This window comes from Drosophila subobscura, chromosome A, assembly GCF_008121235.1.
Source record: "Drosophila subobscura isolate 14011-0131.10 chromosome A, UCBerk_Dsub_1.0, whole genome shotgun sequence".
Lineage (NCBI taxonomy): Eukaryota > Metazoa > Arthropoda > Insecta > Diptera > Drosophilidae > Drosophila > Drosophila subobscura.
The window spans coordinates 10,589,654-10,605,889 of record NC_048530.1 but is presented as its reverse complement, the minus strand read 5'-3'; the positions used below and the strand labels follow the sequence as shown (position 1 = coordinate 10,605,889).

Below are 16,236 nucleotides of genomic sequence, written 5' to 3'. Positions count from 1 at the left end.
CCGTAATTGCAGATTCTAAACTGCAATTCGCAATTGGAGGAGAGTTCATACAACTGATAAGCTGATAAGATAATAAGGCAATTACACAGACAAGCATGCAGCTACAGCAGCTACAAAAAGAACAACAACAACTAAACAGAGACAAAACCGAGACACGAAGTAAACAAACAAACAGACTCTGGGCAAGCAGCCGAATACCCAATGCTAAATAGAGAAAAACCTTAAGTCGAAAGCTGAATCCAAATCCGATTCGATGCGAATCGAACTGACTAACGAGGGGAAAGACCTGTCCATGTAAAAGTCCTTGAAGCAGCGCGGCAGATTATAATTATGCTGATAAGTTTCGAGTTTGTAGGAAGAGTCAACGCGAATTTCCTTCTGTGTAACTATGAGAAATTCTGCGCACACCTTTGGGTACGTTCAATTATAAAAATACTTTGTTTAACTTACAGCAATCATAGGATTACATAAATATAAAATGAGTACGCGCTAGAATGGTGTCAAGCTTGGCTTCTGGTTTCCATTTTCCACACAAACAATTCATGAGCTGATACCGAGCTGTATCGACTGCGGGCAAGGAACGGCTCGGACAACGTTTATTTAGTTTCGTTTGAAATTACTTTAACTGCAACTCAATGAGTGAACCTAAAAGCTAATCCTAAACGTATTAAACGTGGCAGAAGCTACCAGATCATAAGTACTACTCAGCTTAATCCAATGTTTTGGAACATTTTAACATTTTAATTGGAAGGAAAATTTGTATGGATAATCCAATTTGCTCACATGAAAGCTGGAAAAGGTCAGTCAATAGCAGCTGATTTTCAAATTAAAAAGTGATGCGTGTATAAGTGCTGACAGCGGCTTCAAATTTGGGAGAATGTTTGTATTCAATGCTGTCAGTTTGCTATACAAAAGTGCATTATTGTGGATTCTAGCTACAGCTTCAGAAGTTTGCTTTTATTTCTGGGTTTTCTCCGATCTCTGAAAGTTTTCAATTGGTTAGCGCACTGACTTTGATGATAATCCGCTCTGATTTGAGGTTCTGCATTCTGGGGAGGGGCTTTCGCGATCTTAAAAATGAATTGTGCAGGAGTCCGAATACAGAACTTTGGGTGCACTTGCTCCAGCACGAAACTCTGAGATGTTGGACCGATAAACAGACTATGGCTATGGCTATTACACACACATTCACTTTCACCACAAAACTAGTCCATAACTTAGTGCATACTTCCACTTCACTCACATTAAAGACATGTTGCCAGTCAGAGCTCTGATTTGACTCAAATTGATTTGATTTTGTTTGTATTTTATTTGATGTTGCACCAGAGATCAGAAGCTCTGCAGATCTACTTTGCTCTGAGGGCCAAACTATACTGAGGGCAGTGCCAATTTTCTATCGAGAATGCGGTGCAAATTCTCCGAATCTCGCCAAACAAAATCCATACTTCATTTTGAAGCCTGGACCCCCGGCCCGTTGCCATTTTCAGCTATCTTTTCCGGCCATTGGAGCTGCAGCACAAACATTTGCTCATGTTTCGCGGTTAAGTGGAAGTCGCGGCGACATAAAGAGGAGACTCTCAGCTGCAGAAGGAGCTTGAGCCCGAAAATGTATAAACAAAATAAACGTCTCATGATCCAAGAACTCTGATAAATAAACATTATTTAATAATCCCAATAAAAGTTCTCCAATATAAAGAATACAAATCCTTAGTCAAAATTCATCTGAATTTGTAATATTTTGTCGATGTAGCTTTAAGTTCTTTATGCAAATTAACAATATTCAAATAAGAAATCGAATTTTATGTTTTTATTTGAATTGTGTGTGTGTGTGTGTGTGTGTATATGTACTGTGTTTTGGTGCTGTGTGTGTGTGCCAACAAATTTCATTCACTCTAATCGAAAACAAAATGAAGTCATGAACTGGCAATTATCTCGAATTTTACATGCGCATGAACCAATGGACATACAAGGGTGGGAGAGAGTGTGTGTGAGAGTGAGAAAGGGGAGCGAAAGGGGAGCGAAACGGGAGAGTGGAAGATCACGACTCACCTTGATGCTGGTATTGCTCGAATTAAATGCTGCTGCGGTGAATGTTGCTGTTGCTGTTGTTGATGTTGCTGCTGCTGCTGCTGCTGTTGGTGCTGCTGCTGCTGCTGTTGATGGTGTTGCTGCAACGAGTTACTTGCCACTGCAGCTGCCGCTGCCGCTGCCGCAGCCACCACCGTGTTCGTCAGTGAGCTGTTCACCAGCAGATTCGCCCGCTGCACGGCACTCATGCCACCCATGCTGCTGCCATTCGAGCTGCCGGGATCGGCTACTCCCGGCCCAGAGGACGGGGATCGCAGCTCCGTGTGCTGGTCAAAGCCCAGACCACTGTCGTTTGAGTTGTCGCAAGGCGGCGGATGTGGTCGCTGTGGTATTCGCTTACCGGGAACTAGCTTGCCAGGACCCGCCTGCAAAGCCAAAAGGCAATAGAGATTATAAATAATAAAACCAACTAACAATTATTCGCCGTTTGCATTCGCTTTCTTCCGTTCAATCTCTGGTCCTCTGAAGCAGCCTTTAGCCACAGAAAATCAGACGTACTCGGTGGTGTAAAAAGTTACCAAGCTCCGCATGAAAATATTTAACACGTTCTCTGCCTTTTTTTATTTAATGTAGTCCAGTCCATGAAGCAACTATATAAGGAGGCCTCGTCGGTGGCAGAGTTACTCGCTACTTCTGCCTATTTTCAGTGCTCGTGTGCTTGTCAATGCGGAAGGATACAGCGAGAGCCCTTTCACTCGCAAGTTCTGCCTATTTTTGCCGACGAGACCTCCTTTATAGTTGCTTCATGGTCCAGCCCATAAAGCAACTATATAAGGAGCCCTCGTCGGTGGCAGAGTTACTCGCTGCTTTTTCTTACTGTCAGTGCTCGTTTGCTTGTCAATGCGGAAGGTTACAGCGAGAGCCCTTTCGCTCGCACTTTTCACTCGTACAAATTTTTTAATGTTGCCGACGAGACCTTCTTATAGTTGCTTCATGGTCCAGTCCCTTTTTTGGGCCAGCAATTGTTGTATTACTTCCGAACTATAATTATCCGAAATGTATTCAAAATGTATTCTTCCTCGCAAGAGCTGCATTTTTTAATAGTGATTCAATTTTTGAGGTTTGCCAAGTCCGAGGGAGCCAAATCGGCGGAATCAGATGGATCGGAGGGCAATTGAAGCTTCTCCTAACACTCTATTGACGTTCGATGTTTTGTTCGAACAAAAATCGATAAAAATAACACTGTTTGCACTTCGTCCCTATCCGTGTGGAATCTGCATTTCTCGTATTTTTGTTCGACATTATTATGGGTAACCGCATGAGAGGGCGGGAGAACTTCATCGGAGGTGGAGTTTCGGCCATCATGACACCCTCGGAACATATATTTTCATTTATTAAGTTTTAAATTTGAATTTTAATTAATATTTAAATGAAAGAAATGGTTTTTACCATGCAACATAATGCCCTAAACCAAGCCCAAAAAATCAGGTACCAAAAAACATTTGTTTTCGATACCAGCGCATTTATTCGATCAAGGAGTTTACTTTTCACACCACCTTCTGCATATTTTCAAAGAGTTTTGATAATTAATAACAAAAATACGAAACTTTTGCAACCCACAGCTTATTTGTACCAATTTGCTTGAAAATGTTTTCAAATTTACTGTGAAACTTAACGTTTAAAGACACAGACAGTAACGACATGACGGGCATGAAACGTACGTTCAAGTTAAGTAATTGTCAAGCGTTTTGATCGAACATTTAGTTGTTTGTTTTGCAAAGCTTACCCTAGTTATGGTGTGAAGTTTGCCCGGCAAGCCCTTTCCCGGTTGTCTTTTCGAGGGTATGCGAAAACCCTTGCGATGTATTCGGGCACTCATTGTGGAATTGGTGGACATCGTCATCCTCATGCCTATGGAAAGTGAATAGAAGAAAAATATCAAATATTTAATATGTATTATGAAGATATAAATAAGTGCATGCGTAATTGTTACTATTATTTGTCTAAAAACATAATTCAAGATTAATTAAGAGATGAAATCTTTCGTATATTCCGATATTCGCACCCGTTGCCCATGCAGACCCACCCACAAAGTGTCCCATCAAGCGCTTCATTTCCATATATGTAAGTACCATATGTATATATATCGTACTTTGTTCATTGATATGTGTACAATGGAGGCAGCACGAACATTGCATTGTCTGGGTGCTCCGTGCCGTTGGTGAGCTAAGTTACTGCCATGGAAACTGATAATGCCTACGGCTGCGGGATGGGTTCGGGTGCATTGAACTTCTTCTCAGTGCAGAACCCCATAGATTCACAGTCCGTGTGCGTATATATGTGCGTACAGAGCATAGAATATTCCCCATGGCTGGCTGTTATTTATGATTTTGGTTACTTTACTTCACTTGCAGTTGCTGCATTTCACACGATCTCTCTCAATTGATGCACAATTTCAATTTCAACTGCGTTCGTTCGCATGCGTTGCACTTTCTGAGACCCCATACCCATGAGAGTTCTATATAACAAATCTCAAATATAAATATACATGCATACAATGGCAACCGAGAGCAGAGCAGAGGGGAACAGAGCAGAACAGAGCAGAACAGCGCTGATAAAAGTGCCAGGGAGGCCGCCGGTCCACGCAAACCCCACAGAAACAGAGCGTACCCCACTAACATTAGCAATCTCCAGCAGCTCCCTGAGCCCACTTTGCCTTCTTTTATGCTCCACCATATTTGCTCTTTGTTTATCCATTCAATAAATACACACAAAATATTTGTTTTGCTATTTACAAATGCAGTTTACACTTTGTTCACTTTTTAGGCAGAGAATCTTCAAAGTTCTTAACTTCCCTATGCAACCAGTAAACCGACCTTTTCGGATAGTTTTGGGACTCAAACGTTTGGTTGAGTTTGGTTTTTTTAATCGCAAGTTTTCAAACTTCTTTCGGATCTATTCGAAGTGGCATTCGCGGCGCTCAATTCACACTCAGATTCCAGCGAAAGTTGAGGCATTATTTGATAAATATTTTCCATTGATGTCTCTTTAGAATGGTTTTAATTTGGCGAAAATATAGTTCGTAGTTTTCTTTTAAATTCATTTAAATATCTGTCTCAAGGGAAACAAAGGCCAAGGCTTGCAATAGATCAAAATGTAGAGCTAAGCCGAGATTTAACTATTTTTCTCGACCTTTTTATATGTAGTTTATTGTGCTAGAAAGACTTCGTAAAGGACGTTTCTCAAGAAGGAATTACATTTGGCTCAATTCAATTAAATTTAGAGCCAGAAGCGACCAGCCACCCAATCCCAAATCGATCCATTTCGCACCCTTTTATCCACTGGCCTAACCTTGGGTGGCAACCAAATAAATCAATGTTTATCTTTGGGCTGGCGGAACACGCCCACCTTGTAAACCAAATCAAACCGAATCGAGCCTTAGAGGCAGCGAGGGAGGAGGTAGTTGTGGACTGCGATAAGATCCCACAATGGGAGAGGCTAAGCGCACATGTGCGTAGGTCGATGGGCTGCAAAGATAGCTGCAAGATGCTCAAGAGATAGGGCAATCTATGATATGATTACCATCACCAATGCCCCCCGCTACCATTGACACTTAGAGGGAGAGGGAGAGGGAGAGAGAGAGAGTTACATATGTGAGCAGTTAATATCGATAAGAGATTCAGGGGCGATAAATATGTAGTGGGAAATGGAGTCGCCGCCTCTGCTCACACTTCACCTGCCCATTCAACGAATTCTGTTGGGCTGTGCCGTGGCTAAACACAGGTGTGGAACAGACAAGCCATCGATCGGATATCGGATGCTCGCAGCACGAACTTATGGAGAGACAGTTGTTCTCTGAAGTTCTGGCGATCTATAATTAAACGCAGACTCCCATACAGAAATGACAGACTGGGAGAAGTTAACCAAAACAGATTGTCAATAAAGCAAAAACAACAACAAAATATATGCGAGATATTATAGAATTAAGTGTATTGAACCTGTCTGACCCAATGTGGCCAGGCCACGTACATAGTCCACTTGTAAAGCCCCAAACGATGATCCAGGAACACTACTCGGAAGGACAATTACAGCGTTCTTAGATCCCAATCTTTCTATGCATGTTTTTATGTCATTTTTTGCTCTTGCTCCTACTTTGGCTTGGCTTTTGTTTGGCTGTTAAATTGTTTTTCTTCTGTCGCGACTGCCGCGTAATCTTATCGCCCCGTGGGCAAACCCGGCAACTGGCGAGAACTTTCGTTAACGAAGCCAAATTTAGCGCTGGAGCAGAACTTGAATCATCAGCGACAACGGGGCGCCGCTTCTTTTGGTAATTGACTCCCTCGATTTGCTAGATCTGCGTGCGCCATACATAAATATTTATGTACATAAAGATAGCTTGAAGATGTGGCGACAGACCTCTATGAAATCATTGCGTAAGAAAACCTACTCCAAAGTGTATTCTACAGGACAGGTCGCTGGAACTGAACCACCTGTACAGGAGGCCACGCGACGCTGCCTCGCTCATGTCGTACCTCTTTGGGTTTCCACAATCTTTGTATGAGCAGATATGAAGCACCAAAGCGCTCTCCATAATCAGCTTTGAATATGAAGAACAGCTACGGATGTACTCCTGTCGCATGTTTCTTTTAAGCAACACAATGCAATAATATAAAATGTATTTATGTACATCAGTGACATGCAAAACGGAACGGCACAGACAACGGACAAATGTTTATTGTCTTGCTGGCTGATCAGTGTTTGGCTGTGTACAGCATCTATCCTCACGAGATAGGGCCCCTGCCGGCCACGGGTGAATCTTTTCATATCGCTCGCTTACCGAAGTTGCTTTTGTAATGGTGCTGGTACGCCTGTATATTGTTGTTTCCTGTGTTGTTGTTGTTGTTGTTGTTGTTGTAATGGTGACCATAGTGATTATTGCTTGTGTTGTTACCACCTCCGCCAGCACCCCCACTGGCAGCAGCGCCGCCAGTGTTGTTATTGCCGCCGCCGCCGCCGCCGCCACCACCATGGTGCTGATGATGGCTCAGATTGTGCATCTTGGAGGGAATCCGGTAGCCCGACTCATAGTGTTTATACTGATTGTAGGTGAAGCGCATTGTGGGTGTGGAATATCTTTACTGGTGCTGGTGCTGGTCGCTCTCTTGCGGCAATCTTGGTACGTTCTGCATTTGCCGCCTCTCCCCCGATCTCCAGCTCTCCTGCCTCTCGTTCTCTTTTTTGGATATGTGCTCTTAATGTACACTATAATTATGTGCGTAGGCATAGATTGATCGTTTTTTGGTAATAATTGTTGGCACGTTTTTTCTTATTTTCCCTTTGATTTAGTCGTTGGCTAATTTAGTTGCGTTGATTAGGAATTTATTTGGCATTTCATTGAGGTTTCTTTGTACATTTGTTGTTTGTTCTTGATGTTTCTGGTCAAATTTTCTACAATAAAAAAATGTGCGTGGTCGGTTTGTTGTTATGGTTGATTGTCGGTTGTTGTCGGCTCAAATGAAATCGCTTCGCACACGAAGAAAGAAACGCGCCGAAAACACCCGAGGTGAAAAGGCAATCGAATCGCCACGAAAGACTCTTCAACAGGTCCGCGCGTCGCGTCGATCAGGACTTGAAACAAAAGTTTACTCAAGTTACATTTCAATTTGTGTTCTTTCAGAAATTCGCCTTTGCGTTTATTTCTTTTTTTTATCTTTACAGGCTGACTTTTACTCCGATGCGTACATATGTATGTATTTCCCTTTGCATGGATTTTTGTAATCGCGAAGCCAAAGTCCGCTTCAGAGCAGGCAAAACAAATTGGACGGACGATCAGCGCGCCTTAAGTGCACTCGGCGGCTCTGTCTTTCTGTCTGTTCCGAAACTTGTTTCCTTTTTCCTTGTGTTGGAGTGGAGTGGCGTGGGACCTTGAAATGTTTCCGCTGGCGCTTCCTAGTTGCTCCTAAATTAACAGTTACACCGAACAGCAGAACCCTGAAACGGGTTTCTCTTCCCTTTTGCCAGAGGAAGAGAGTGGCAACAAAGGGCAAGGTCGCTGTGGATGCGCGCCTTCTTTTTTTTTGGTTTATCTTTTCTCTGTGTAGCATCCATGCAACTCGGTTGGTTCTAGGCCCACTCAATCCACCTTCAGCCCCCCTGCTCAACACAGAGTTAGTGACACAGATAGTGCTCTTCCCCCACCACCCCACCATTCACCACACCTGCCAGACCAGATTTGTTCTAAACTTTTGTTCGTTTTTGTCAAATGCCAAGTTCTTGGCTTGATTAAATGCTAATTGAAAATGTACGGGGTTCACGGTGCATTTATCAGCACGCAGTCTTACATATGTACATATATGTACAGAAATATGTAAACCCATATGTATGTAGATATGTATGTAGATATGTATGTACATATGTATGTATGTAAATTTGTATATGAAGTGCCGTTGGCTTTGTGAAAAAACTTTGTCTTTCATTGACCCACATTGGAATCAAAATAAACTCTCCCGAATTTGGACGAATCTCGTTTGATTTGATCTCAGGCTTTGATGGAGGAACTGTCCTTCCTTGCCCGGTGAAACTTTATAATGAAGGGATACAAAAATGCCTAAAGTGTCCATGCGGATGCGAAAGGAAGCTTGGCAAAACAAATGAAAGGGCTTCCCGTTCTACAACTCCCAGTACAGCTCTCAGAGAGAGAGAGAGGGGGAGTCACCAAGTCTCTATCGAACATTGCGATTGGTAGCGCCTCTTCCCCTCTTATGTTGATTATTTCAATAAATTAAAAACTAAAATCTCTGCTTTCTGATAAAGGCGATGGAAAAATAAGTAACAAGGAAATCTGTCTGTATTTCCAAGGACTTTATGGACGGAGCAAGAGTGCCGCCTCTGGTATGGTTTCAGTCCGGTGTGGGTGTCTCTCTCCCTCTCTCCCCACTGGCCGCTGGCTCTCCGAAGTTCTCGCGCTCTGGCAAAAGGCGATAAGATAAACACGCGAACACGCCGAGAGACCAGAGCTCTTTTTATCTGTACCACAAACACGATCGGCACGGCACTCCTTTGGAGAGTTTTAAATGGAAATTGATTTCCTTGAACACTGCCTGGAGCTTGGCAGGGCAACAAAACAATGCAACACTTTGTTTATTATACGCAAGTGTATAAATAAATGTGTAAATTCCCGAGCAACTTTAGGTACGCACAAAAAAAATACGCAAAAAAAAAGTTATAATAGATTGAACTGAAAACGCAAAATGTTGCAGCTAAATTCGAGAATTGACTGTGATTGAACCGATACCGATGCCAACAAAACAAAAACCGACACCGCACCGACACCGACACCGTAACCGAAACCGTAACCGAATCACGAGCCAAGCGGTGGCACGATGTGGACACTTACGCTGAGATCGATGAACTAAATCCCGAAAGAACGACAAACTGTAATGATGCCTGGCCTCGCCTGATGCTGCCCCCTCAGTCAGAGAGATAGTGAGAAGCCCAGAGAGAGAGATAGAGACACAGAGAGAGAGAGAGGGAGAGAGAGAGAACTAAACTCGAAGCCCAAAGAATGGAGAAGTGAGAGCGAATCGAAGGCGGCTGCGACAAGTGTACGCGTGGCTGACAACAACTATGACGACAACGGGTTTAATTGATATCTATGTATTTGTTTGTGTGTGAGTTTTAATGTGTCTGCCTGTGTGTGTGTGTGTGTGTGTGTGTGTGTGTTGTTGTGGTTCAGCACTGATTGCAGCCTCAAATTGATAAAGCAGCGCGCGACTGAGAGCCGTGGAAGAGCAATTGGAATCAATATGCACATCTTCGGAAGCTGCAGCGGTCGCTTTTGCGGTCGCGTTTGCGGCTGCGCCCTGCTTCTGCATATTCGCCCCCCCTCTGATGCGTAGCTGTTAATTAACAGCGGAGCGGACAGCATACACTTGCGTGTGTTCGCGCTCTATGATGATGATGATGATGATGATGATGATGATACGCACAACTGCGCCACCGATGTTAGCGAGCTGGAATATCAGACAGACAGTCAGGGTCAGACAGAAAGGAATGTCTACACACACTCTACACACCACGAGTAACCGTAATCGTACATGTGCGTATGTATGTATGTATGTATACGTCAAGCGATGTTCACGTTTACGTTTGCTTTGCTTTGCTTTGCTTTGGTTCAGGCACACAAAAACATTTTGGCAGGTGTGACCAGATATCGCCAGTGCTGATAAGCTCATATCCAAGCAGATATTCATCCATGGTACCAACTCATTTCTCATGTGAACACAATACAATTTATGTATGCATTTTCTCCAAATTTAAACGCACCACATTTACACGTAAGCGGCGTGCTGGGGCGTGGGGTGTGTGGGGGCCGCCTCAGCTGAGATCCCAGCTGGCAGATTACGATCCCACTCTCCGCTCGCGCTCTCTCAGCAGTATCGCACTCTCTTTTGCTTCGTTTCGCTCTCTCACACACACACACACACTCGAGCACGAGTATTCGTATTCACGAAGACCAGAGCCAATAATGTCGGCCGCGGCTTTTAGTGGCGCGCCAACAATAACAACAGCTGCAATGGTGTTAATTTCTCCTTGGCTGCCGATGGACGGGCACAGTGGACGACGGATCCATACCACTCAAACTCAATTGAATTAAAAAATGTTCATACATATACACAGGCACATTGTATTTTGTTCAGTTATTGCGAGTACATATTTATCTATGTACATATGAGAGCAAATATATTTTGAAAATTTGATCATTTTGGGCTTGTTCCCCTTTTCGTGCACTGTGCAAAACGGGCCCAAATACTTATGTTTTTTTCTTAACACATTTAAATCTTATTGAAGCGGACGGAGAGCAGAGCAAAAAGAGAGAACGCAATTTTCGTGTTATCACAGCAGCAGAAGCAACGAAATCAACAGCAGCGGATGATAACTCTTTTCCTTTAGCATTTCAAAATGATGCAGAGGCGGCGCTTGCCGATGGTGTCGTGGCGCCTGTGTGGGAGCGTTGGGGTAAGGTGTTGCCTTTCCCCCTACACAAAGCTCATCCGCAGCGGTGACGCCCATCTTTGTCTGCTGCTGGCATAGACTCTCCTTTTATCTCTGCTGATGACAAATAACGATGGATCCTACTGCTGACGCACATCCACACATGCACGTAACAGGCAGGAGCGCAATGAGCGGTGAAAAGTGCATTTAACAACATCAATTGTCTTTCAATTCAATCTCTGTCCCATAAGAGAGATTATCAAGGACTCATCACTTTGCTTGAAAAATTAAAAATAATATAACAATTATCGTTCGCTAAGATTCTAATAGTTATAGCATTAGTTTTAAAGGGTTCTGTCTGGCATTGTGTAACCTTTGGCGAACTGTTTTAAAGGCTGGCTCTAGAACTCACTCATTCATCTTACTACATTCTTCATTTACATTTCATTACATGGCATCTTCTACATACCATCGCAAAGTGCAGCGATCTTGAGAGTGACGCAAATGTGGGGTTCGCTCTCTGTCCCAGAACCGAGAGCTGATTATAGTCAGCTACGCAGTGCTAGTAGCTGTTACTACTAATTCAGCTAAGACTACACATCCTATTAAGTTCCCCACCGAATCTCCATGCCCCTCAGCCCCTTCTCAGCCCCCTCTATGAGCTGATGAAGTTTGCTTTTGCTTACTTTTTTGTTTGTTGCAAATTGCAATCTCAGAAAATGGAAAAATTCCAAAACAAATGAAACATCGTATAAATAATTATAGAAGCCAATTGTTCCTGCGGGTCAAGCGACTACTATATGTATGTAGAAGTTGTTGTTGCTCCAGTTGTTGTTGTTGCTGTTGTTGTTGCTGTTGTACTAGTATTGTTACTGGCACTGCTGCCAGTGGTGCCGGGTGTGCAGGGTGTGCAGGGGCTCTGGTGCAGGGTGCAGTGGTGAAAATAAGGAACGCAAAAGTACAATAAACCGTATTAATAAGTGCAGGTTATAACCTTGAACCTTGAAAATGCTTAGTAAATGTTTTTTCGTGTTGCTGCTGCTCTTTGGGCCGATCATCGCTAAGGTCGTCGCGCCACGCACTCGGGCCGAGAAGTAGGGTATAATATAATACATTCCCAGGTACAACAGCAGCAAAAAAACAACAACCAGCCGACACAAAAATCACAAAATAATACTTGTACATGAGATGCAATAATAATCATCATTATCATCATCATCATCATCATTGTCATTGGATTGTTCTGTCAACGAACAAAATGTTATAAATTATACATCGCCCGCCACTAAATGACAAATGTGCGACGAGCCCGCAGTACAAAATGTTTAGTTTTAGTAATTTAATTAATTTGTCGCCAGTAAAAAAAAGGGAAAACTTTCTTGCGGCAGCCCAAGGACTGGCTATTGGCCATTGATTTCTGACATATTGCTTTCTGTGCAAATTCGTGGCACTTTTGACACGGACTGTACTTTGATGAATGATGAATGATGAATGTGCGCCCAGTCCGGGCCTCGCTGCGATTTGTTTCGATTGGCACCCCAATTAGTATACCCACCAGAATTGCCAAAATCATTTTCAATAATTTGTCTTGAAATGTGCGTCTCAGCTCGCTCAGCCCCACCCCACGATATCCGCAAATCAAACAGAAATTCCAGAACGAGTGGGGCAAGCGGCCCTTTACCTTTTCCTCACGGGGACGGGGAGAGTAAACGTTATGTACATACATATGTACATATGTATCAGAGGTTCTGGTGCTGTACATTATGTGTGGCGTTTGTATGTACATATTTATTTACATACATGAATACATACATACATATGTACGTATAGGTCTCAACATCTTAATCATGTTAAATGGTTAAGCACGACTTTATATGATTTATTTCGTATCGATTAACGCGAAGATTCACCGTCTTCAACTCTTCTCCGACATCTCCGCCTCATTCCTCATTCATTCGCTTTTTCTCACTGTCTATCGTCTGCTGTGAACTGGGGTTTTCGACTCGGGGCGCGACAATAAAACGCTAACCACATTATTAAACAAAAAAAAGTCCTAATGAAACCAGTAAGGAAGCCGCTTCACGGCAACGAACTCCATATACCCTGTAAATAAAGCCACTCAGCCATCAGCTATCCATTTACACAGTATTCGATGTAGTGGTACGATCCGATCGATCCCGACGATGGAACAGTTCCATGGAACATAACGTTAAAACTGAAAAGTCTGAAGACTGATCGCTGATAAAATGTCACATTTTATAAAGAGGCTCGAAGAATCTCTCTTTATAAAACTGTCTTAAAAGTTCAGCATTTATTTTCATATATTTTGCGGCCAGTTGTTTGTGTAACATTATAGCAGTTCTATCCGAGATTCTGCTACAAAGGTTACCTTTTTTCTGGGATAAACCTTCACTTAAGTTTATCTTGTTTGGCCACGTTTGATATCGATTCACAAAGAACGAAGAATGCATCTCAAGAAAAATATTTTAGAGGGATTTGTAAGCCATTAACTAAAATTCGTACAAAGATATATTCGATATGGTGACAGAGAGGCTTTTAGCGGTAGTATTTCCAATATCTCTGATATATTTGAAAGTATTTTTCACGAGTTTTCTTCTTTTTTTATTGACCGATAGTTCCCAAGGCAGCTGCACGAATTTTGTGCTTTGATCTGGCCGATCAGCGTGAAGCATTTGTAGCTTCAAAACTTAGGGACTTTTTTCTTCAAATACACACGAGATACATACATGAATATGGACATACATATGTGTACATATTTTTATAACTTATAGGAATGGTGAAGTAAAATTCAAGTGTACTGCAGTGCGAGAAGAAGAACCTTCTAAAACTCAAATCAGAGCAACAAAATCAAACAAAATGTACAGGAACCCCGATAATAACAACAACAAAATCATACAGCCATAAAAAAAGCACCAGACATGGATTGTTGTTGCAAAAGTTTATTCTGGCAGTTTTTTACGGGTTTGCTCGTAAAATAAAATCCGCAGAAAAACAAAAGAAGAAAGGAACAGTAGCTCGGTACCGAAGTTTTTGATACACTTGCCAGATTGGAAGCCGTTGACTAAGGACAGCCCGTATGGCAGATGAAGGGTCTGGAGAGGCGGAGTGATCGACCTTCACGGTTATACTCGCTTATTGGACATTCAAATACTTGGGATGTCTGTTCCTTGGAGCTGCAGGCAATTGCTCAACAGCGGAATACCCTCTGCAAGGGTGTTCTCCTGTAGTAAGGGCGGAAATACAAATTTTACGGACAAGAGAAGAACAGCATTGACTTCAAATGGAGGTCTTTGAACAGTCTTTTGTTTTCACTTAGTTATTTATTTGCCAAAAATTTGTGTGTAAATGCTTCGACGAGATTCGCTGTTGTTTTGGTTAATTATAGCAATGGCAACAGTGGCGGCCTGATATCACGCATACGCCACATTGGCCGACGGTGATCTCAGCTGTTAAACGCATGCTCCGACAACAGAGTACCAATAACAGTAACAGTAACAGTAACAGAAGCAGTAAAAATGGCAATAACAGAGAATCTCCCAACTCGCGCTCCTGCTCTCTGTTAGCTTTGGTCTCTGTTGTTTAACAGCGGGCCTCGGCATTGAAAATATTTTATACGAGAATTAAGTCTGGCATGGGAGCTTAGTTTAGGTTAGGTTTAGTTTTTGGTACTTTTCTATGATCCAGCTCTCTCTCTCTTGTTCATTAACCGATTTATCATCGGCTCCTTCATGCACTCAGTGGTGTCTGTGGCGCGTGTCTGTGCCTTCGAATCGCCGTTCCATAGATTATGCAAATACATAGCTCGATTAGGCGCACTTGTGTATGTTTATGATTTACCCCCAGCAACACACATACACGCACGAAGCGGGAAGCGAGAGTTTGCCTGTGGAGCAGCGGCAGGTACGATTGTAAACGCTGATAAGGGACCACAAAGAGCGTTTTTCGCTCAAGTTTTCTATGAATATTTGGAACTTCCGGGGCAGGTGAGGTGCCGAATGATACGTTCCTACATATGTGCCTATGTATGTTGTTAAGTCTATGTGTGGGTGAGGGTGCCTGGGATGCCTTGTGGGTAGCGTCACGTGGAAGCAAGGGGCTGATACGAATATGAAAAACAACAAAAGTTTATAATTTCTCTGTTTGCCTCCGAAATTGCCGATTATCGCGCCGAATCGGCATCACTTTAATCATCGCACACATTGTGAATGGAGCCAGAGCCACACCCACATAACTCACCGATCAATGATCAGAAACACAGCAACAACAACATCGTGACTGGCCCAGAGCCTTCAACTAATTAGCGCATTAGCCGAATCTACTCTGGGAATCACCTCTCAAAGGAATTGAATTGAGTGAGTGAAAAAGGCGAATGGTTCACTCCGAACCTCTGCCTGCAAGGCTTGGTGGAGTCTACCTGAGCGTGGTGGCGTTGCCTTAATACGCTAGGAACCAAAAAAGATCCTGCTCTATGGACCAAGCTATTTGTACATGTGTTTGTACCTAATATTTTGACCTGTAGTGTACACATGTACTTCAAACTGAGCAAAACTCTACTTCTCGTCTGCTTGGGCAGCAGCTTGTGTTCTTGTTGTTGATATTTATTTCCAAACATTTAATTTGTCGCTTGTATTTATCATTTCGTGTAAGATTATAGGTTTATGCTAGACTGCCTTGAGCTGGCCATGTGTTTTCGACCTCTGCTCTGGCGTGTACGTACGGCACGTGTAACACTCAACTCGTACATAACGAAAATTGGTCAGCCCTGCTCGGCTCTCTGTTGCTTCGGTTGATGATGGAGGAGATGGTTCGGATCCTGAACCCAATCAACACCAGATCGAGAGTCCGTTTGATCGTTCAGCTTCACAATCTTTTTTTTTTAGCAAGTTTAGCAAGGACTGTAAGTAACAGCGAGAACATTGTGCAGCTGTTGCCGCGCTAGAAAACGGCTGAGACTGGGACTGGTCTAATTACGCCCTGCCCCGCTCAGGGGTTTGTTGTTCTTTTTTCGCTCAATATTGTGAAATTCTCTACAGCAGACGTCCAATGTACATATGTACATACATACATGTATGTGCATATGTACATATTTACATACTTAGATTTGTGCGTCTGTATGTCTATTTATGAGCGGGGCGTGAGTGCTAAACCAGAAGACGACAACGAAAACGACAACGACGTCGGCACTGCCTGATA

General features: G+C 43.0%; 1 protein-coding gene across 5 annotated transcripts in view; it reads right to left on the bottom strand.

Moving 5' to 3' along the window:
- LOC117903658 (DNA N6-methyl adenine demethylase) overlaps positions 1 to 16,236 on the bottom strand; it is a 38,394-nt gene that overhangs the window by 12,442 nt on the left and 9,716 nt on the right. For 2 of the 5 annotated variants that reach the window (XM_034815976.1, XM_034815978.1), the window contains exons 2-3: positions 3,815 to 3,939; positions 2,050 to 2,453 (exon numbers count right to left, since the gene is read on the bottom strand). In XM_034815976.1, coding sequence (XP_034671867.1) covers positions 2,050 to 2,453; positions 3,815 to 3,939 — 529 coding nt within the window. Of the gene's footprint in view, positions 1 to 2,049; positions 2,454 to 3,814; positions 3,940 to 6,865; positions 7,486 to 16,236 lie in introns of those variants that run through there. The other 3 variants (XM_034815979.1, XM_034815975.1, XM_034815977.1) reach the window with 3 other exon arrangements.